Raw genomic sequence first — 23,145 nt, 5'->3', positions numbered from 1 at the left:
AGTTTCTTACCTAGGCAGTGTGTGTGTGTGTGTGTGTGTGTGTGTGTGTTGTCTGTCTGTCTGTCTGTGTGCAGGTGTATATATTTTACTGTCTCTCATCTGAAAAATCTGCCAGGATTTCTGAACTTAATTTACATGTTGGTAGTAGTTCAACGGTAAAATTGTTTCTGTAAATAAGACTGATACTGTTATAATCTGTTTATTCTTTTTTTATGATAATATGATTACATATTAGTGTCCCTCTTCAGAACTTATTCTCATGCTCTTTTTGTTTTTCCTTTTGAGGGTTTCTTATTTCAAAACTCTAAACTTAGAATCATAGCAAAAGCCTTTGAAGTCTCAAGAGAGTAAAATACAGACAAGGACGGTAACCTAAGGTTCCTTGGGGCCAATCTGGTTGATGCATGATTTTGTGGGGTTTAGTTTTTGTTTTTGTTGGGACAATTCCCTGTCTTTTTTCTGGGTCAAAGGAAATGTGCTTCAGGAAAATCGTCGAGACAGTAATGTGCACAGTCCTGGACTGCAGGGTCAGGAGACTTCGACCCCAGCCTTGTGATGTATTTTCCCCAGAGAATCACTTTGAAGGAGCCACTTTGCTTCTGGCCCTTTTTCTCCTGGTCAGTGAAATGAAGGATTGGATTTGCAGAGATTGCAGTTGGAGGTCCCAGGGCCCCTTTCTTGTGGTTGACTGTTTTATTAACATAGTATTTGAAAGAAATTAGAATTGAATGCTTTAGGGAAAGGGTATCCTCTCCACGTCACCCCTGGCCCTGCTGCTCTCTTGTATTTTTACTTCCTGGCTTCTCTAACCCTTGTTAATCCTAGTTTTATTTTAGGTACTAATTCTTTTTTTACTGTTTGTTCTTCTCTTCCTTGAAGGTTTGTGGAAGATAAAATGTGGGTTACATTTTTGGAGGGAAGCTCTGCCTTGAGTGCTCTAGAGCTGAATGGTAAAGAGGTAAGACAGCTTTCTTTGATGTGAAACCGCTCTGTAATTGAATGTCTGGAGATTGTATTTTTACACACGTAGAGCAAATTGTCTAAGTATATTTCCAGTTCAGGAGGATAAAAGCCCTTATGGTATGCTTTAATCTTTATTATTTAGACTGGATTGAAGACTAACTTGGTATCATTTTGGTCCCTCCCTAGAGATATTAATTATGATATTAATTATTGATAATACTAAGAGAAAATATGTTCACTCCCTAATTTTATTTTTATTATATTTTCTTATATAAAGCTTTAAAATTTTAGATTGGGATAGATATTCTGGCTCACCTATATCGTAGAAGAGATTTCTAGCACATGAAGAAAGTGCTTTGTTTATAAGAAAACAAGGGAAGAAGGTGCTCCTTATTCCAAGGAACTTGTTTTATTGCCTTGGTACCCAGGTCCCTTTTTTAAGCATAGGTAAAGTAATTCCCTATAACATATCTATCCCACTGAGGTATTTTAGAGATTTTTTTTTTTTTTTTTTTTTTTTTTGCCTTTTCTAGGGCCGCTCCTGCGGCATATGGAGGTTCCCAGGCTAGGGGTCCAATCAGAGCTGTAGCTGCCAGCCTACGCCAGAGCCACAACAATGTAGGATCCAAGCTGCCTCTGCCACCTACACCACAGCTCACGGCAACGCCAGATCATTAACCCACTGAGCAAGGCCAGGAATGGAACCGCAACCTCATGGTTCCTAGTCGGATTCGTTAACCACTGAACCACGAAGGGAACTCCCTAGAAAGTTTTAATTTGTAGAGATACTCCTAACCTATGTAAATGTCATTGATGATGGAAATTTATATCAATGGCCTGGAATAGTTTTACTTCTGTAAAGTGCTGTGTCTTTAAGTTTTTTCTGAAGCTTTGAAACAAATCCTAAATATGTAAGTATATGGTCACCAGATAGGATGACCTAAAATCCAGGCCCAATTTCTCCAACAGCAGACAACTCCATAAGGATTTCCCTGAGCTTCCTCTGCTGTTACATAACTTCCACTCCCTTGGAGAAAAAGATTTCCATGAGTGTATTGCTTTTGAAATAGGTTTTGTAAGGTTTTGTTTTTCCCTAATTCGCTAGTAATACACCTATGCAAAAGGAAATCAAGAAATACGGAAAAGTGGAATTCTTGTTGTGACTCAATGGGTTAAGAACATGACTAGTATCCAAGAGGATGTGGGTTCCTGCCCTGGCCTCGCTCAGTGAATTTAGAATCTGGCTTTGCCGCAAGCTGCAGAGTAGGTCGTAGCTCCAATTCAGCCCTGGCCCTGTGAATTTCCATGTGTTGTAAGTGCAGCTATTAAAAAAAAAAAAAAATACAGAAAAGTATAAAGAAAGAAATAATAAAGACCTTTTGTAATCCTACTGTTACAAAATTATTCTACTTAATCTTCATATATGCATATACCAAAACAAATGGGATTATGTATACAAACACATTAACACAAATGAGATATACATATAATGGATATCGTTCTATATGAACAAATGTCATTTTTAATGGCTGCATTAATTTCATTATGTAGCTAGATATATTAAGTTTATTTAACCAAACTCCTGTTAGTAGACATCTAACAAACTCCTCCTAATAGACATCTGGATTGTTTCCAAATTTTAATTATTTAAACCAATATTCTAGGTAATCCCTGTATACACTGTAATTTTGCATGCTTATACTATTATTCCTTAGGATAAATTCCTAAATGTAAATTTGCTTTTTAAAGAATATAGGCATATTAAATTTTGGTACTTGGAGTTCCTGTTATGGCTCAGTGGTAATGAACCCAACTAGTATCCATGAGGATGCAGGTTCGATCCCTGGCCTCGCTCAGTGGGTTAAGTGATCTGGCGTTGCCAGGAGCTGTGGTATAGGCTGTAGATGTGGCTCAGACCCCATGTTGCTTTGACTGTGGCGTAGCTGGCAGCTGTAATTCTGATTCAGCCCCTAGCCTGGGAACTTCCATATGCCACAGGTATGTGGCCCTAAAAAGCAAAAAAAAAAAAAAAAAAAAAAAAAAAAAGGTACTTATTGGCTAATAGCTCTTCAGATAGAATGTAGTTTTATTAGGTCTTGGATCACCTAATATTCAACCTCCTAATGTTAGGTATTTTTAAACTTTGACCATCTGAAACACTAAAAGAAGCATGTAACTTCCCTGTTAAGATGTTGATTGCTAGTTTTTTAATTATTGGTCATTTGTACTTCTCTGATGGGCTGTTTATGTCCTTAGCCCACTTTTCCACTCGGGTGTTGATCTATTGAAATTCCCTTGATGTTAATCCCTCTTCATGACGTGCTACAGATACTCTTCCCAGTTTGTCTTGTGACTTTGGTGTGTCCTCAGCATATGGAAGTCATTGATTTTTAAACTGATCTCTACTTTGATGTCTTAAAAAGCCCTTCCTCGTCCCATGGTGACATAAATATTTAAGAGCAGCTCTCAATTTGGCATTCTTTGTCAGCTCTTCTTCCCTTCCCAAGTATTCCTTTCGTCTTTCCCCGATCCGTTTCCTTGTTTGTTTTTTGTCCTGCCTTCTTTCCAGCTCTGTCCCTCACCCTTGAGTCTAGTCATCCATGTTACGCTCTTCGAAAGTACCTACGCTGAGCTCCCCTAAGAGATTTTCAAAATTCCGAAAAAGTAATGTTTTTGGAAAGGGCGTAGTAATGTTTGATTTATCCTTTTGAAAGTTAGGCATTTGCAAACCTCTAGTCTGTCTTTGTTAGTACCATTATTTCAGCCTGAAATCTTCTCCGTGCAAATAGATCAGTTAGGAGCACTTCCATTACAGGGGAGAATCTGGAAAAAGCATAGAGCTTAAGCAGGGCAAACCGAAAGGATGGCTTTCCTGAACACTTTCCTTTCGGTCACCTAAATTTCATTTGCCTCCGATCTCCACCAAGTGGATTTTCTTAAGGAAATACATCTTAAATGGCCATTATAGTGACTGGGGCTTAAGAATGCCTGTTGGGAGTTCCCATTGTGGCTCAGCAGTCACAAACCCAACCATGAGGATGAGGGTTCTATCCCTGGCCTCACTCGGTGGATTAAGTATCTGGCATTGCCTTGAGCTGTGGTGTAGGTCACAGACACGTCTCAGATCCTGTGCTGCTGTGCCTGTGGCAAAGGCTGGCAGCTACAACTACAATGTGGCGCCTAGCTGGGAACTTCCACATGCCACACATGTGACCCTAAAAAAAGCCAAAAAAAAAAAAAAAAATTGTTAGTGTTCTTTGGTGAATATGTACAGAATGCTTCTGTTGATTTTAAAAAGTAACAAGTGGCCTATGAAGCTTGTTGCCAAGTTCTGAAATTTAACTGATATGGTCTGATAAGTGAGTAAAAAATTATTAGTTCTTAAGGACTCTGACTTCAAAGCTCAGTGTGGACACCAAAAAATTCCTATTAAACATGGCTGTGCTCTTCAGGCCAGTAGCTTTCAACCTCTCCATCCAATGCCTTCAAAAAATTCTAATGTCAGTGGCACTTTGAGCCAAGGAAGGTTTTGTGTTTGTTTTTAAATACAGCAACAGGATAGTACAACTTGGTTATAATGTGTTGGTTGTTTTAGATTTTACTTTTGTTTAAAAGCTGCTCGAATTGATAGGAAAGGCAGTATGTCATCTTCACAGATGCCAGTCTGTTTTCAAGAATACTAACTTCTGTTGAAGATTTAAAATGGTCTTAAAGTCTCTCAATATTCTTCTGACAGTTGGAATGCTGAAACTACTTTGACAGTATAGCAGCTTTCAAGACCATTATACCAAGTTGGGAAGGTCTTAATGAACAGGAAAAGTGTCTTTTTTTTTTTTGGTCTTTTTGCCATTTCTTGGGCCGCTCCCTCGGTATATGGAGGTTCCCAGGCTAGGGGTCTAATCAGAGCTGTAGCTGCCACCCTATGCCACAGCCACAGCAATGCGGGATCTGAGCCGCGTCTGCTACCTACACCACAGCTCACGGCAACACCAGATTCCTAACCTACTGAGCAAGGCCAGGGATCGAACCAGCAACCTCATGGTTTCTAATGGGATTCGTTAACCACTGAGCCACAACAGGAACTCCCAGAAAAAGTGTCTTAAAGATTTTTACCATCTTCCCTTTAGTTGTTTCATGTAGGAACAATTATTTAATCTGTGGATCAAAATCATTGGACATATAAAACTATGTAAGCAGAATTATCAGTGAGTTTATGTCCAGATAGGAAAAGATACTGGCTCCAGCAAAGGCAACTTAAATCTGTGTGCATCCTAGAAAAAAAAAAAAAGGCCTGAGGTTTCACAACATAAGCTCTTCAAGGGAGAGTTGGGGACATTTTAAACTAGTTAAAAATCCAGACTCTGTGAAATGCTTAGGTCGAAGTGAGTCTAGCTGAATTAAGCCTCTATTGTTGCATAGTATAACTCAGGCAGTCACTTTATGCCGAGATAGTTCATTTTCACGTCACTAAATCTTTATTTTGTATCTGTTTTATTCAACTAGTTATTGGGTCGGACCATAACGATTACTTTAAAAAGTCCAGATTGGATCAAAAATTTGGAAGAGGAAATGAGTTTAGAGAAAATCAGCGTCCCACTGCCGTCATCAACAAGCTCCACGCTGCTGGGTGAAGATGCGGAGGTCACGGCCGACTTCGATATGGAAGGTCCGCTTCTTAAACACATTTGCTTCTGTCCTTCTAGACAAGTTTCCTTCCCCTCAGTAAAGTCTCGGTCTCCAAGTTTATCTTTTTCTTCCTTCTTGTAACACTCGGAACAATATTAATTAGATTTTGTTTTGCATTGTATTGTGTGTAGTTTGCTTCTACCCAGACTTCAAATCTGTTTGCCCCTCTACCATGCCGAGCTTAACAAGTGTTAGTTTATGTCCTTGTGTGATAAGAGTACAAATTGGTATTTTTGGTGTATGGTTTGGTTCCACTGATTATAGTTAAGGTGGAAAAGTAGAAATTCAGTGTGCAGAAATGAGTTCAAAATAATTATTACAAAAGAGGTTATATTTCAAAGTAGTTTTAAAAGACTCTGAGTTCCCTGGCAGCCTAGAAGTTAAAGGACCTGGTGTTGTCACTGCCATGGCTTGGGTGACTGCTGTGGCGTGGGTTCCATCCTTGCCTAGGAACTTCTGAATGCCGTGGATGCAGGAAAAAAAAAAAAAAAAAAAAAAAGATTCTTAAGGTGGCTAGAGCCCTGATGGTCAAGTGGTTAGGATTTGGCATTCTCAAATTGACTAGGAACCCATGCATTTGAAACTGAACCCACTCACAGAAATGTAATCATTTCAAAAGTTTAGAATTCAGGACAGGTTATCTCGATATAATAATTTCCTGAAATATGACTAAGAACTGCATTTGCTTTCTCATGCTGTGTCTGCTATACGATCTTAGCATATTTTCCATGAAAAGATATACCTTAGCTTGTAAAATGACAATACATCGTATTGTGATACCCTGCACATCTAGATAACGCATTTGAGTTGAACACTGTAGAAGATCCTCTTGTTTTCACATCTCTGTTCATTGGTACTTGGTCCACACGTTTACGTGGCACCTTTTACGTGCCAGGTGCTGGAAGTGCAGATGTCATCCTTGCTCTCCCCAGTCTCACAGTCCAGTGGGTGTCACATACGAGTAAGCAGGCAGGTATCACATGACATCAAGGCACTAGCAAATGATGCTGCAGTAGTTCATGGGACAGTTGCCTAACCTCGAGTTGGGAAGTTGTAAAATTTTCCCAGGGGAATTGAAATTCAGAATCTGAAGACTTGGAGTTCCATCATGGCCCAGCAGAAATGAATCCAACTAGGAACCATAAGGTTGCAGGTTCAATCCCTGGCCTTGCTCAGTGGGTTAAGGATCCAGGGTTTCTGTGAACTGTGGTCTAGGTGCGGCTCAGATCTGCGTGGCTGTGGCTCTGGTGTAGGCTCGACATGCTGAAGACCAAATGCACTTTCCATCCACACCCACTCCTCTTACACCCTCTTCTTCACTTACTCCCACACGAACGTGCTTGCAACATCTGCGTAGATCCCCCACCCCCAATGCTTAGGCCTTCCTTCTTTCTGGTTCACCCCCTCTATGCTCTTTAATCGAATTCTCACTCGGTCTTCAGATTCTTTTTTTGTAAATTGATATCATATAACCTTATTAATTTACTTATCGTTTCCAATAGTTTTTTTGTTTTTGTCTTTTTTTTTTAGGGCCGCACCCGCGGCATATGGAGGTTCCCAGGCTAGGGGTCCAGTCGGAGCTACAGCTGCCAGCCTACACCAGAGCCACAGCAATGCCAGATCCGAGCTGCGTCTGCGACCCACGCCACAGCTCACGGCAACGAGTTCGAGGTGTCTACAGGGTCCATCAGGCCCAGATTAGGCTCTGCGGATGTGGGTCTGGCGCTCAGCAGAGAGCCCTGGCCCACGAGGCAGCTCTGACGCCAGTTAAGGCCACGCATTTTTATTAGCTTGGCTGGGAGGACTACTCAGAGGTGGAAGAGGACTGGCCCTGGGATCAAACAGAAACACAGACTTTAAGGATAAATGGAAGGCTGCCTGTGAAAGGAAAATGAGAAGAAACAGCTGAAATGTCCAAGAGCCAGGAGAATATAGCGGCTCAAAAATCAAGGAAAGAAAGGCTGACGAGGGAGAGTGGTCCGTGGTGCCGTGTGTTGCAGAGAGAGGAGAAGTGAACACTGCATCTTGCCCTTTGAGTTTAGTATCAGGGAGGAGGCTGTTGGTGACATTCAGGAAAGTGATTTCAGCAGAGTGATGAAGCCAGATGGTGGTAAATCAGGGTGTGGACAGAAGGCGAAGAAGTGCAGAGCGTGTCTGTAGAAGTTTGGCTATGGCCCGGGAAAGCGAGAAGGAGGCAGTTGCTCCAAGGAGTGTTGCTTGCTTTGAAATGGGGAGGCTGGAGAATGCTTTGTGCTGATGGAACGGGCTGAGGGCCTGGGGGAGGGTGGGCCAGAATGAGTGGCAGAGCAGGGTCACTGGAAAGAAGGGTGGGAGAACCCCATTCTTTCCATCCACAGATACATGGCTGCAACCACATGATTAGACTCCAGCTGGGGGGGGGCAGGTCATCAAAGAGAGGGTTCCCCATCTTAAGACTTCCTTTGGAGTTCCCGTTGTGGCTCAGTGGTTGACAAATCTGACTAGGAACCATGAGGTTGCGGGTTCAATCCCTGGCCTTGCTCAGTGGGTTAAGGATCCAGGGTTTCTGTGAATTGTGGTCTAGGTTGCAGATGCGCTCAGATCTGGCATTGCTGTGTCTCTGGTGTAGGCCAGCGGCTACGACTCTGGTTAGACCCCTAGCCCGGGATCTTTGTATGCCACAGGAACAGCCCTAGAAGAGACAAAGACTTCCTTTTCTCTGTGCAGTTTAAAGAGGAGGGCAAACCACAGTTTCAGGAGAGTTGAGAAGGTTCAAGATAAAGCTCCTGAGAAGGGGTTCAGGGAAGAGCCAGCCAGGGAATTGTGCAATTGCCAGGCAGCCGTGGGAGCCCAGATGAGGCTGCAAACCACAGAGTTAATGTGGCTGCAGTCATCAGGCCCACATGGTTTTCTCTGGCAGCAGCACCCAGCAGCCCAGGTACAGTTATGGAGCAACTAGACAGCAGAATTGATACAGGTGCAATGGAAGAATATTGGGTAAGATGTAGTAGCCAAGGCAGAAACCAGGGGGTGTGAAGACAGATGCAAAGAGGAAAAATCCCATAGGCACCAAGAGAAGAGGGCTCAAAGGCCTGGATCCCGGTGAAGTCAGAAGAGGAAAGAGTAACCAAGGGCGAGGCTGAGAGGCTGGGAGGTGGTGATCAGAGGGAAGTGTGTTGGGTTTATTGTTTCAGAGGTGCTGCAGTTCCAAGGGGCATATGTGTCTGGGGTGGAGAAGACTGGCTGCAGGGTTAAAACATTAGGCTGTTGATGGGTTGTCCACGTGGTCTTCATTATCACCCAGAAAGATGGGAGGACCCAACCTGCCAACTTGCTGTCTCCTTAGTCCTTGATGAGTGGGGTCAAATGACCAGAAAGATGGAGGTTGGAGATGGGGGGGGGGGGGTGAAGGTGTTCCATAGATTTTTGATGACACAGCCTGAAAGAAATAGGCTTTTTGTTCAGGGTTGGAAGACGAAAGTTCTAGAATTGGAGTTGGGTGGCAAGGGCACCCTGACCCCCCTTTCCAACCCTAAGGAAAGCAGAGGTGAGGTGGAGGGAGCACAGCAGACGGAGCAGTGAGGAGACTTTGGGGGAACCGTGGAAGAGCCTGTCTCCACAAGGGCGGGACCTGAGTTGAGGGCACCGGGGAGAGGACAGTTCAGTAGAACGGGAGGAACATCTGGAAGGAGACTCTGCCAGCCCTGGGACAGCTCCTTCGTGGGATACTGAAAGCCCTGGTGTCAGCCCCACTCCAGGGCTTCGTCACCACCTTCTGTTGCCCTGAGACAACAGACCGTCTTTAATGACATTTTCTCTAAGAACATGTGCACTAGTTCCAGTTTTGTGTGTAAAAATTTTATATATGCCTGCATGCCTGATCTGTACATGCTTGCAGTGTCCTACTATTAGCGTTGTTTATTTTATATCCTTAACCCCTTAAAGCCTAGATTGGTGAAAAGAACATTTTTTTGAGAAAGTTGTCACGGTGGTAACTTTGGTGACCTTGCATTTGCTCAGGCGACGTGGATGACTACAGTGCCGAGGTGGAGGAAATCCTTCCCCAGCATCTCCAGCCATCTTCAAGCTCTGGCCTCGGCACATCCCCAAGTTCCTCACCCCGGACCAGTCCCTGCCAGTCACCTACAATATCAGAGGGTCCTGTGCCTTCCCTTCCCGTAAGACCAAGTCGAGCTCCGTCGAGAACGCCTGGGCACCCAGCTTCACAGAGTGTGTATTTTATTTCAAGTTGTGTATGACTTTCCCTGGCTGATACGTTTGACTTAGATGGGTAAATCGCTGATGCCTTTGGGTCTTTTCTATTTCGCTTTCATGTCCAGAAGCTAAAGTATGCCATGTTTTCTTTGCATGTAAAAGAGGATACTTTGTAGACGGTTAAGCCCTAAGTGGAAAGGAAACCCATTGCTGTCCCCTGATGAGAATTTTTCTTAGTTCTTTTTCTGTGTGGCCAGCTTTGTCCTTATCATGGATGATTGTCTATCACTATAGTGAGAACCCATAACTATTTGGGCTTAACTCTACATCTGTATAGTACCTAAGTGAAAATATGAAGCCAAAAGAGACAAAACAGATTTTTTTTTTTTTGGTCTTTTTGCCTTTTCTAGGGCCACACCTGCGGCATATGGAGGTTCCCAGGCTAGGGGTTGAATCAGAGCTGTAGCCGCAGGCCTATGCCAGAGCCACAGCTACGTGGGATCCGAGCCACGTCTGCGGCCTACAGCACAGCTCACAGCAATGCTGGATCGTTAACCCACTGAGCAAGGCCAGGGATCGAACCCGCAACCTCATGTTTCCTAGTCGGATTCATTAACCACTGAGCCACGACGGGAGCTCCTAGAACAGATTTTTTGAATTCACCTTGATAGTCACGACTCCTCCAAAGTCAGCTTTGTCTCTGGAAGTTGTTACATTACATAGTTAAGTCACTGTTCCCCGCTGACCCAGATCTTCCGAAAATGTCTTCCATCTCACAAACTTCTCCAGCTCCCCCACACTACTCAAGAAAGGGCTTCATTCGATAAATGCAAGGTAAACTAAGGTATGGAGAGAAGAAGAGACTCCCCCCCCTTTTCTTTTTCTTCTCTCTGAGGGCCAGCAGAGCGCAGGTAACTCACACAGTACTTGGCACCGCTTTGCTGGGGCCTGAAGAAGCGCAGAGAACTGGCCTTATTGCCTCCCTGGTACCGAAGGGTAACTTACTAGCAGAACTGCTGATAGTATCGATCCTGAAAATGGGCATCCTTACACTGAAGTACAAATTGAGAAAATGAGCAAAATGGAGACCATTATCGTACGTATAAAGAAAGCACAATACCTTGTGCTCGTACTCATCAGGAGCCTGACCCTCTTCCCTAAGGTCCTTTTGCAGGTTCTCCTAGCGATGCTCCGCCAGCAGCACAACTGCAGCAGAAGGATTCTTGCCAGCCCTTAGAACCCAAGCGGCCTCCTCCTCCCCGCCCGGTTGCTCCTCCCGCTGCTCCTCCCGCGCGTCCAGCTCCCCCGCAAAGGCCGCCTCCACCCTCAGGTAACAGGCCATTTCATCTCTGTTTTGGCTGGATTGAAAAGCCTCCTCCACTCTCTTTTAAAAGGCTGTGCATGTTTTCCAACCTCTAGCTTCTAGGTGTTAGCATTTTTCTATCATCGGTGCTCCTCCCTCAGCTTTTTGCTAAAGAACGCAGCCCATGTGACAGCACAGGGGAAAAAGATATTCCCCAGCTCGGCTCCTGTAACTCGTTCTCAGAGCTGACCTCTCGCAGGTGTGCAGGAAGCGTCTGTTTTGTTTGTGCTTCTTGGTGTCATTGCACTAATTTCTGTAAAATGCATAATTAGAACTGACGAACACACATATACTTATTTACCGTAAAGTGTTGTGTATTCGCTTCAGTGTTCTTTTTAAATAAGTATAGTGTTATGAGAAGTAATCTGCATAAAGTAATAGCTTTTCTATAGCACCACGGTAGGAATAGTTTCCACGTGCTATTTGACGTCATGAATGCTATAGTAAATCTTTAACATTTCAATTCTTTATTTAATGTCATTTCCTTTCTGCTGCATATTCTCTTATGAACTATAAGGGGCTAGGAGTCCTGCACCTGCTAGAAAAGAATTTGGAGGTAATCATTTATGTTTGTTATAATATTTGGATCTTGGTTCATTCGTCTTTGGGGGGTTGATCCCTGTAACTGAAAGACATTCCGGGTTTGTCTGATAAAAGTTAAAATGAATGACATTTATATTCCAAGTTAAAAATAGCTCCAAACTCCCATTGTATTCCTGTTAAGTAAAAGATTAGAGCTTGGTTTTATTAGTGAATAGGATTAACAAATACTTTTATTCCAGATAATCCCAGTTGAATTACTCATCAAGGCCTGATACACTTTTTTTAATAAATAGAGCCATTTCAGTAACTGGATTTAATTCCCCCAAATTGTACCAATTTCAAAAGCAATTCAGGCCCACTGAATGGAGAATGTTTCCCAAATATTTGATTATATTAGGTTGTTTTAGAGCACTGGTGCATTCCCTGGCTAGTAGCACAGAATTTCCTGGGAATGCAATTGAGAATTATAATAATTATCTGAAAGATATCTTTTATTTTGCATGGCTTTATCATAACTTGTCATAAAATTCATGTGTCATTTCTTAAAATCTAAGGACAGTTTTCCTTACTATATTTTCATAAAGGAATTCTTACTCACACGTGGGTCACTGTGTTGTCGTCAAGTGTAGGTTATTTGGTTTACATGCAAATGCTCACAAAGCTCAGTTGGAGGTATACATTTGACAAGTTTATTTAATCCAATTCTCAAGAAAGGCTGAAGCAGGTTATCACAGTTCCACAGAAGAGCTTTTACAAATCTGCTTTTAATATCATTAAGGCTCAGCGTACACGTGTAGCTGGTGTCTCTCTACTCTAGCTGTCTAATGACACTGCAGACCCACTCCCGTTTTATTGCAGATTAACTTTGCCACGTGTAGCTTTTCATCACTTTGTATAATGAAGAGCAAAATTATTTCAGCACTGCAGCTTCCACAGAACCCTGCCAGATGGAGTTCCCTCTGTGACCCAGTGGGTTAAGAACCTGACATTAGTGTTTGTGAGGATGTGGCCTCAATCCCTGGCCTCCCTCAGTGGGTTGAGTAGGCCTCAGCTGAAGCTCTGATTCAGCCCCTAGCCTGGGAACTTCCATATGCCTCAGGGGCAGCCCTAAAAAGAAATAAAAATACTACCAGATGATAAGTTTTCCATTGACTTAAAAAAACCTTTAATTTTTCCCTTTTCAAACCTGTGCTTTTATTTATAGTTTCATAATAGATTCTGTTTATCTTCTCTAATTATAAAAACAATCTGTAGAAAATTCATTTTGAAATAAACTTGTAAAAAGTTATGCGTAGTAGCGGCTCAATGCTTTACTTAGAAATCTGATTTAATTTTTTAAATTGCTTCTCTTTACAATTCTTTTGTAAGCAGTGTTTGCAGCATATTTTTTTTAACCTTATAAGCCAATAGCTGCTTGAAATCATTAAGCTAGAGAAAGTAATTGTAGTAGAGGGTTTTTTTAAATAATGCATCGAAAACCAACTTCTAAGAGACTAATACAGTCTCATAGAAATTTAAAATGAAATTGGAACTTTAAGACTGTCAAATGTTGGCACTTTCATTCATAATGATTTAACTCAATATAAAAATGAGATGTCACGAGACAAAGATTTTCATTATACATATTTTAAAATTCCCTACTGCTTAGTAATGTCAGATATGAAAAGCAAACTGCCCCCCTCCCCCTTCTACTCTGAGGAAAGGGCTAAACTCAGGTTTGGGGCAAGCATCCAAAATCACCTTGGTTTGTATTGGTAACTTTGAAGACATTTAAAGCAGTGAAAGACTTTTTTTTTTTTTTTTTTTTTGCAAAAGTAAGTTTAACTCGGAAATTGTTTTGCGTGCCTGCCTTTCATTCTGTGCTGTGGGCCCTGAACAATACACAGCTTTTGTTCTTTCTCTAAAAAGGTATTGGAGGCCCTCCCAGTCCTGGGGTAGCTAGGCGAGAACTGGAAGGTAACAAGACCTTTGCATCATAGAAATGGATCCCTGGCTTTATTTCTAAATGTCAGCACCTCCAGTGTTTAAAGGCAAACTCAATCTTCTCTTGGTCCAACTGTAAACTCCCCCTTCCCCTCCTTATGTATACCTTGTAACTTTGTATTTTTCCTCTTTTCATTCTGTGTTGTGTAGTTTCTAATGGATGTCCCTTTAATTCCCCTGCAGTTCTTCTGTTGTTTTGTGCTCTGTTTTGTATATATTTAACATACATATGTAGGATGGGAAATTACTGTACCATGTTATATTAAAAAGAATGCCTTCAGAATCCTTTTCATAATAAGTAAAATGTTTAGAAACATACTAATTTTGAAATTTAAAAAAAAAACTAATAATGAGGAGTTCCCATTGTGGCTCAGGGCTAACGAACCCAAGTAGTTATCCTTGAGGATATGGGTTCGATCCCTGGCCTTGCTCAGTGGGTTAAGGATCCGGCGTTGCCATGAGCTATGGTGTAGGTAGCAGATATGGCTCAGATCCCATGTGGCTGTGGCATAGGCTGGCAGCTGCAGCTCCAATTCGACCCCTAGCCTGGGAATTCCCACATGCTGTGGGTGTGGCCCTAAAAAGACAAAACAAAAAAGCAAAAAAAAAACTAATAATGATATGAAACCTTACCAATTCAGGTCCAAGAATAATGTATTTTTTTGGATGATTTCAGATAACATAAATGTTTTAATGCACGATGACGCCAAACTAAGTTTGGTTAAAAAGCTGTTAAAATGAGAAGCCATTTGTTAAGATTATAGTTATTGAAAGACTGGTTTCATATAACGTTACACTTGAGTTTCCTTTCAAACAGATGAAACCTGAGATGCTGCCATTAATAGTGTCCCCTACTCCTTGTGGCCCCCAAAGTAGTTTATTTCATTTCATCCTCTGACGGCCTGTCTCATGAGTTAGAGCCATAGTTTAACATTGACTTGCAGAAGGCAGGTACTTAGTAATAAGACGTGCCTGTCTTCCGCAGTAATCATAGGCTTTGGTATAGAAATCCGAAAGATCTCATCATAGGATTACTTTATCCGTGATGACATCTGCAGCACCAAGACCTAAAACTGCCATTAGGCACCTCTAGTGTGACTCAGAAAATGCCGTTCTGTCTGTGTGCTCCGGGGCGGTTTGTCCCCCGCACTCTGGGAAGCGGCCAACCACTCCCACATTCCCACAAGCTGACTGTGTGTCTTCAGCAGGAGAGAACTCTGTCGGAAAGTCACCTTACGAGTGAGCTTAATGATGTATCAGGCTGAGGGCTGAGCCCATCCCGTAAATGTCACTGTAAATATTCTGCTTTTTCCCTTGGTGGGAATGCTACTGCCCTTCCTCATTCTCCAAAGCCCGTTCTCTCGTTCCCATCTCAGGCCCCCATTTCTGCTGATAATGAAGCAGAACAGCCAGCTGATGTTATGCAATATGGCTTGATTGTTTACTTATGACTAATTTCTTTTCCTTCCTGCTTCAAAGCACCCAAAAGCCCTGGAACGACACGGAAAGATAATATAGGTAAAAACGCTTGAATTCAGCTACTTAACCTTAAAACTGGACCATGAATAGACACTTGGGATATAACATAAGTACATGGTTTCTTGTTTCTTTCTTTCTCTGAAAAACGAACATACATGGTGCGATGTCTTCATTCCAGGACGCAGCCAGCCTTCACCTCAGACAGGACTCTCGGGCCCAGGACCTGCTGGATACAGTGCAGCCAGACCGGTAGGCAACACCTCATGGGGAGCCAGGAGGTCTAAGTTCTAGGTCCCAGTTTGCTTTCTTTTTTTGTTTGTTTTTTGTCTGTTTAGGGCCGCACCTGCGGCATATGGAAGTTCCCAGGCTAGGGGTTGAATCAGAACTACAGCTGCCGGCCACAACCACAGCCACAGCCACAGCTATTGCCAGTTCCAAGCCACGTCTGCAACCTACACCACAGCTCATGGCAACACCACATCCTTAACTCACTGAGCGAGGCTTGGGATCGAATCTGCATCCTCATGGATACTAGTCAGGTCCATTACTGCTGAGCCACAATGGGAATTCCCAGTCCCAGTTTGCTTCTGATCAGTTGTGTTATCTTGGAGAAATCAGGGGACTCATCAAGGCCCCAGTTTCCTCGGCTCTAAAGTGGGAGAATTGCAGAGTTCCCCTTGTGGCTCAGTGGGCTAAGAACCCGACTAGAATCCATGAGGATGTGGCTTCAGTCACTGGCCTCGCTCAGTGGGTTAAGGATATAGTGTTTCCGTGAGCTGCAGCATAGGTCACAGATGCAGCTCAGATCCGGTGTTGCTATGGCTGTGGTGTAGGCCAGCAGCTGCAGCTCCATTTGGACCCTTAGCCTGGGAACTTCCATATGCCACAGGTATGGCCCTAAAAAGAAAAAAAAATAATAATAATAAGTAAAGTGGGGGAATTGCACTTAATACTCTCCAAGGCACCTTTCTTTCAGCTGGAACAGTATTGTAACATCCTCTTCAAAAGTAACTATAAACATACTTCATTATTTGAATAAAAGTGATACAGTTAAGTAATTATGGTCACTAAATAAATATCTTTGAATCTCTTAGAGTATGAAGAAATGGTGTATTGGGGCAACTTTTTCTGATATTTTCTGAGTTATTAATGAGGTAAAGTCATTCTTCAGTCAGAGGATTTAAAATTTGATTTCAGAAACACCAAAATGATTTTAAAGGTATTAAAAAGCAGGAGAGCAGATGGCATTGCAAGGCTTTTCCCTACATTGTGCAGCTATGGTTTTCTGCATATTTATCAGTGTTCTCTTTTACACAGCATTATTCCATTATTTGCCCAAGTGAAATGTTTCTCCAAGATAGAAAGAGTAATTTAAAGAAAAAGGAAAAAAAGAAAGAAAGCAGGAGTTCCCATTGTGGTTCAGCGGGTTAAGAACCAGCTACTACTATTCTCTCCCTGACCTTGCTCAGTGGGTTAAGAATCCAGCATTGCTGCAAGCTGTGGCATAGTTCTTAGATGAGGCTCAGATCCTGTGTTGCTGTGGCTGTGGCATAGGCCCGGCAGCTGCAGCTCCAATTTGACCCCTAGCCTGGGAACCTCTACATGCCATGGGAGTGGCCCTAAAAAAAAAATAAAGGAAGGAAGGAGAAGCCAGTATTAGTGACCAGGGCTTGTCTAGCAGAGCCAAGGACTGTTGAGAGGCCTTGAGCTGCACCATGGGAACTGTTACTGTAACTAGAAATTAAGAAACTTCTGCTAACGAAACTACTTCTGATTTCTAAGAAATTCTCATAAAATTTCTAAGATAGAAATATTTTGTTTTTTTCTCTTGTAGCTTTCTATTTAACATCCACGCTAAAGGCCCTTTTATATATACATTATCCTCCAAAGAAAAACGTGGGTGGAATATACTTAGGATAGCCGTTGCCCACTCTCCTGTTTTTCAAAAAAGGGAGAATTGCTACCCACTGACTCTACCACTTCCCACAAAGCACTTTCTTTATTTTAATACTGTAAGAATAAGGGAGGAAAGTCACACTTTTGTGAGATGGCATTCGTAACTTTTGCTTAAAATAAATTGGGGCAGGGGGCTTAAAGCAACATCAGCAAACTTGTGAAAATAGAAAAGACATTTTTCGCAAGTGTATCTTCCAATATATTTTATTTTATTTTATTTGTCTTTTTAGGGCCACACCTGTGGCATATGGAAGTTCCCAGGCTAGGGGTCGAATCAGAGCTGCAGCTGCTGGCCTACCCCACAGCCACAGCAATATCAGATCCGAGCTGAGCCTATGACCTACACCACAGTGCACAGCAACACTGGATCCTTAACCCATTGAGCGAGGCCAGGGATCAAACCTGTGTCCTAGTGGATATTAGGTTTGTTACCACTGAGCCACAATGGGAGCTCTGCGATATATTTATTTTAGCATATTGAGTTTTTATCTCTGTGTTTTCAAGCAAACAAACAACAAGAACTACCACCTCAATGTGGTTTTTGGAAGCCTCTTAGTTGCACAGTGTCTGTCTCTCTCCATCGGCCCATGACTTTTAATACCATCCCCGTCTCCCCTTAAGGCAGCTGCTTAGAAGAGCTCAGGCCCAGCAGCTGGTCAGACCTGAGTCTGGCTCCTGGCTTTATTTTCTGGCTCTGTGGTGTTGAGAAAGTTGTATGCATTTCTTCATCTCCATTTAAAATGGAGATGATAAAATAATACCTACCTACTCTGGGGCTCTTTATAAGATGAAATGGAAATGTCTACACAGCACCCGGCACAGAGTAAATAGTGAAGAATAAAAAGAAGACTTTTGGAGTTCCCATCTTGGCTCAGTGGTTAACGAATCCGACTAGGAACCACGAGGTTGCGGGCTCGATCCCTGGCCTGGCTCAGTGGGTTAAGGATCCGGTGTTGAGGTCAGCTGCGGTGAAGGTTGAAGACTCGGCTCAGATCTGGCGTTGCTGTGGCTCTGGCTCAGCGTAAGCCTGAGGCTACAGCTCATATTGGACCCCTAGCCTGGGAACGTCCATATGCCACGGGGGTGGCCCTAAAAAGACAAAAAAAGAAAAAAGGAAGACTTTTAAAACTTAGGACTCTGGCTATAAAAAGAGAGCAATGCAAATGACAAGAAACTGAGAAAGAGATGCAGAACAGATACTGTCACCCAAGTCCCCTCTGTTAAAAGTAAGTCAATGTCTCCGAGGTTACGTTTCCCATTTTTCAGATGATTCCGCCCCGTGCTGGAGTGATCAGCGCCCCCCAGAGCCACGCTCGGGTGTCCGCTGGGAGACTGACACCTGAAAGCCAGAGCAAACCTGCGGAAGCACTGAAAGGTGGGCGCCGCGGGAGCGGCCGCCGTTCCCCTTCTGTATTCTTCCCTTTCCCTTCTCTTTTTCTTCTCCCACAGTCTCGCCCTTTATACAACTTCAACTAGGGACACCCTTCTTTCCCTCTTCACCCCACAAAAACGGAGGCTGCTGGGGCCGGGGGCGGGGCAAGGACTAGCATCCTTTCACATTTCACTCAAGCAAGGATAACACGAGGTTTTCTAGAAAAGACCTGACATCTGGAAATCGGACTTCTTTAGGGCCAGCCCTGCTTCCCGAACCACTGAAGCCTCAGGCTGCCCTTCCGGTGCAGCCTTCCCTGCCCCCCGCCGTTCAAAAGATGCAGGAGCCTCTTGTCCCCGTGGCAGCGCCCCTGCCTCCGTCCGCCCCGCAGCCCAGCCTGGAAACCCCGCCACAGCCGCCCCCCCGGAGCAGGTCGTCACACAGCTTGCCGGCCGATCCCCCGGCCCAACCGCAGGTAAGCCCTGCCAGCAAGCGGGTCATCCGGATGCCTCGGTGGCCGGTTTTGTTTGGTCGGCCTTTGTTGTGCTGGGTCTGTTTTTCTCTTTTTATTGAAGCCTGTGTGAAGCCTTTGGTCGAGTCTGTGAACAGACTTATTTTAATCATTAGCTTAAGAAATAAAGCAATGCGAGGGCTCCCTTGGGCAGCGCGTAGGCTAAAATCGGAACGATGCAGAAAAGATGAGCATGGCCCCTGCGCCAGGATGACACACAGATTTGTGAAGCGTTTCATGTTTTTGATCATCTATATGGGAAAAGGACCTGAAAAAGAATGAGGTGCGTGTGTGTGACTGAATCACTTTGTGCCACAGCAGAAATGATCACAACCTTGTCAATCACTAGACGGCCGTAAACTTCAAAAGTGAGAGAAAGAAAGAAGTGCATTCTTTTTATTTTGCCTTCTGGTGGCAATAGCATCATTTAAAAATTTAAGACTTTTTTTAGTTTTTTTATTGAAGTATATTTAATTTGGATTTTTGTACTCACTTCTAGTAAATGTAAATGTTCTAGTTTTATGCTAGTTTCTGGTGTAAAATGTTAAGCTAACTAACACCAAAGAGTATTCTGTAATTTTCAGTTCAGAAAATTGAGGGTGCTGAAGATGTATAATAGTTGTAGAAATTCTTCAAGGAATGAATGTTCATTACTTTCTCTCTTCCAATCCACTTTTAGTGCATGAATTTCTCTCCTCATTTTCTTGTGAGATGTGTTATTATTGTTGTTGTTGTTGTTGTTTATGTAATTGGAGAGCAAAAAACTTTCAAAGTAGCCATCTTGGAGCCTAGTATTACTATTTTAGGACAGAAAGTGATCATGAATTTCATCGTGAAAGTGAATTCTAATTCCTAAAACTTTCTAAATGTTTAAGTATTGAAAGTAGATATGGTACGCTTCACAACTTTTTTTTTTTTTTTGTCTTTTTTTTGCCATTTCTTGGGCCGCTCCCGCAGCATATGGAGGTTCCCAGGCTAGGGGTCTAATCGGAGCTGTAGCCGCCGGCCTAGCCAGAGTCGCAGCAACGCGGGATCCGAGCCTCATCTGCGACCTACACCACAGCTCACGGCAATGCTGGATCCTTAACCCACGGAGCGAGGCCAGGGATGGAACCCCCAACCTCATGGTTCCTAGTCGGATTTGTTAACCACTGAGCCACAGCAGGAACTCCTGAACAGCTCCTGAAAGCACAAACGGTCAAGTAGGATTGCAGTTTTCAGTAAAAAGTCCTCTTGTGACACACAAGTCTTACAGGATGACTGTTCCAGTGACTGCCATGTCTGACTTTCTTAGGTCCTTGTCCTGTGTCTGGATTTCTGATTTTCATAGGAATGGACCTGGTGATTTGGCGATAGACAGCAAGCATGTGCTTTGTGGCTGGCTTAGCAGATTATGTTCTTGACTCTTTTGACTCTTGTATTCTGTCCATCAAAACTATGAAAGATGTATGTTTTAGATCTGTTCTTTGCTTCAGTCTTTTTTGGGCTGCACCCCCGGCATATAGAGGTTCCAAGGCAAGGGGTCAAATCAGAGCTATAGCTGCCAGCCTACACCATAGCCACAGCAATGCTGGATCCAAGCCACCTCTGCAACCTACATCACAGCTCACGGCAATGCCGGATCCTTAACCCACTGAGCAAGGCCAGGGATCGAACTCACAACCTCATGGTTCCTGGTCGGATTTGTTTCCACTGCGCCACGTCGGGAACTCCTGCCTCAGTCATTGATGTCAGAATTCCTCTGCCCATTTTATACACACACACACTTCTTTTTTTGCGGGGGCGGAGGTCTTGTTTGTGTGTAGACTCTCTTTGTGAAAGATCGCAAAAATGGTTAGTTTCCTCCTGGAAGCTTATAGCACTGAGGGGCCAGAAGGAAGGGGAAGCATTTTTGTACTTTTTGAATTTTGAACCATAAGAATCATGCCCGTTCAAAAAATTATAAACATTTAAAATTTTAAAAACTTTCTGTGGTAGCCGTAAGTCGAAAAGGATGAAATACACGACCTTTGATATTCTGGTAACATGAAATAATCTTATAATTGAATGCTTAGTAATTTTGATAAGTCTTTACTAATTCTGCCAAAAATTTACAAGGCATTTAAAACATAAAACCACACATGACCCAGCCTTACTTTTTATTACTATTTAAATGTTCTTTCACTCTATATTCTGTCTAGAAAAGATTCTCTTAATTCAAAAGGTTCCATAACATGTTATGTATCCTTTACAAAGTGTAAAAATGCCTCACTGACCTGACTTCCATCATCTTAGTTATCTGATCATCAGCTAAAAACCAGAAGTCAGGAATCCAGTAGGGGGTAAATGGAATCTGGAATCGCATCATGGCTGTAGGATTGATGTGATTATTAGCTGACAATTAGGGAAGAGACCAGTAGAAAAGCTCAGCATTCTGGGTCTGCTTAATACCATCTCTCTGCATCTTAGCATAAACCCATTCCTACTTCCTAAGTAGTTTCAAAGCTGCTGATACCTGTAACCCTAAGATCACCAAGAAAGTATTAAATTCAGGGGTCTCATGTTTCGTAGGCAAGAAACTCTTAACGATACTTAATGTATCTTAGAACGGTGTCTCTCTTCAGTTGTCAAAGTCAGTTTCGGTATTTTTAAATAAGGTAAGCTTTAAATATTAGGGAAGATGTGCTCAAACTGTTTCTTGAGACTACTGTAACTTTTAAAAGCACTGTTACAGAAAGATTATGATTTCATTTTTAAACAACGAAAAAAGGATCCAGTTTTTTGCTTTGTTTTACCTTCCAACTAATAAAGTGAATTAATGATAGTATCACCCTTCAAAAAATTTGAGTAATGTAGACTAAGCCCGGATCCTGAACATTTGTTAAAAAAACTAATTTTCACCTTTTTGCAAAGTGATGCTATTTTCTTTAATGATGATAAAGCCATAGGCTACCTTAAGGCCATGTCCTACTCTTCTTGGGCCTTCAGAACAAAATACCATAAACTGAGTGGCTCAAACAGTAGAAATTTGTTCTCTCATAGCTCTGGAGGCTGGACGTCCAAGATCAGGATGCCAAGGTAGTTGGGTTCTGGTGACAGCTCTTTTCCTGGCTTGCAGACAGCTGCCCTTCTGCTGCGTGTTCACATGGCCTGTCCTTGGTGCTTGCACGAGAAGAAAAAGAGCAAGAGAGCAAGCCGCTGGCCTGTCTCCTCCTGAGGCTGCTAATCCCATCATGAGGGCCTCACCTCATCTAACCCCAGTTACCTCCCAAAGGCCACATCTCCAAATGCCATCACATTGGGGGTTAGGGCTTCAACACAGCAGTTCTGGGGGGACACAAACATTTCATCCAAAACAGTCTGCTTAAAATAGTTTAGAGCGCCAAAAACCTATTTAGCATATTGTTTTGGGGACGACCGCTTTGAACCAGTTAGTAATCAGCCTCAGAGAAAACTAAAGTTTGAGCTCTAATTTACCCATGTATTGTTCATTGGAAATGACAGAAGAAGTTGGAATTATCTCTTGATCTTATGCTGTGACCCGTAAATACCACTGCTTTTGGATTTTGTGTGTAATGTAGAACTAAATGTAATATAATATATTGAAGATTGAATTGTTAGGGTTGCCGGTTGGTCTCAGATTATCCTCCTAACTCTTTCCTTTGATGTCTGTGTTCCCTTTCTCAAAGCAGGAGCAACCATCAGGGTAACAGGTATTGGATAATTTCTCAATCTTGTATGTGCTTCTCATCTGTCTTAGCACATTAGATGTATGAATCTTTTGCTTCATACATCTAAAGTTTCACTCATTTTAAAACCACGTGTCCACATTAATAAATTCTGTTATCATACCATAGTAGAGACTGCTGTTTTTCTTAGTACTTTGAATTTTTAGGAACCGTTTTAGTTGTTCTTGCTAATGCTTTCCCTTTTTTTTTTTTTTTTTTGGCTTTGTTTCTTACAAAAATTAACAAAACTAAAAAATGTCACTTCAAGAAGGTAAGCTTTAGGCATACAAAAGTCTGGCGAAATCAAATTGGTTCTTGTTTTTAACAATGGCACAATTAAATAAATACAGATTTAACTTTTATTCTTAGATGTCTTTGGGGAAATTTT

General features: G+C 42.6%; 1 protein-coding gene across 23 annotated transcripts in view; it reads left to right on the top strand.

Moving 5' to 3' along the window:
* Positions 1-23,145, top strand: part of SYNJ1 (synaptojanin 1) — a 100,412-nt gene that overhangs the window by 71,709 nt on the left and 5,558 nt on the right. For 5 of the 23 annotated variants that reach the window (XM_013982571.2, XM_013982563.2, XM_021070923.1 and 2 more), the window contains 7 exons: positions 880-958; positions 5,467-5,629; positions 9,649-9,858; positions 11,006-11,173; positions 15,390-15,460; positions 18,434-18,542; positions 18,797-19,014. In XM_013982571.2, the coding sequence (XP_013838025.2) occupies positions 880-958; positions 5,467-5,629; positions 9,649-9,858; positions 11,006-11,173; positions 15,390-15,460; positions 18,434-18,542; positions 18,797-19,014 (1,018 nt within the window). Of the gene's footprint in view, positions 1-879; positions 959-5,466; positions 5,630-9,648; positions 9,859-11,005; positions 11,174-11,723; positions 11,763-13,657; positions 13,706-15,211; positions 15,251-15,389; positions 15,461-18,433; positions 18,543-18,796; positions 19,015-22,718; positions 22,743-23,145 lie in introns of all 23 variants that reach the window. The other 18 variants (XM_013982564.2, XM_021070924.1, XM_021070929.1 and 15 more) reach the window with 9 other exon arrangements.

Source organism: Sus scrofa, chromosome 13 (genome assembly GCF_000003025.6).
Source record: "Sus scrofa isolate TJ Tabasco breed Duroc chromosome 13, Sscrofa11.1, whole genome shotgun sequence".
In the NCBI taxonomy this organism is placed as follows: Eukaryota; Metazoa; Chordata; class Mammalia; order Artiodactyla; family Suidae; genus Sus; species Sus scrofa.
The sequence above is the reverse complement of the archived record's forward strand: the minus strand, read 5'-3'. Positions and strand labels throughout refer to the sequence as shown.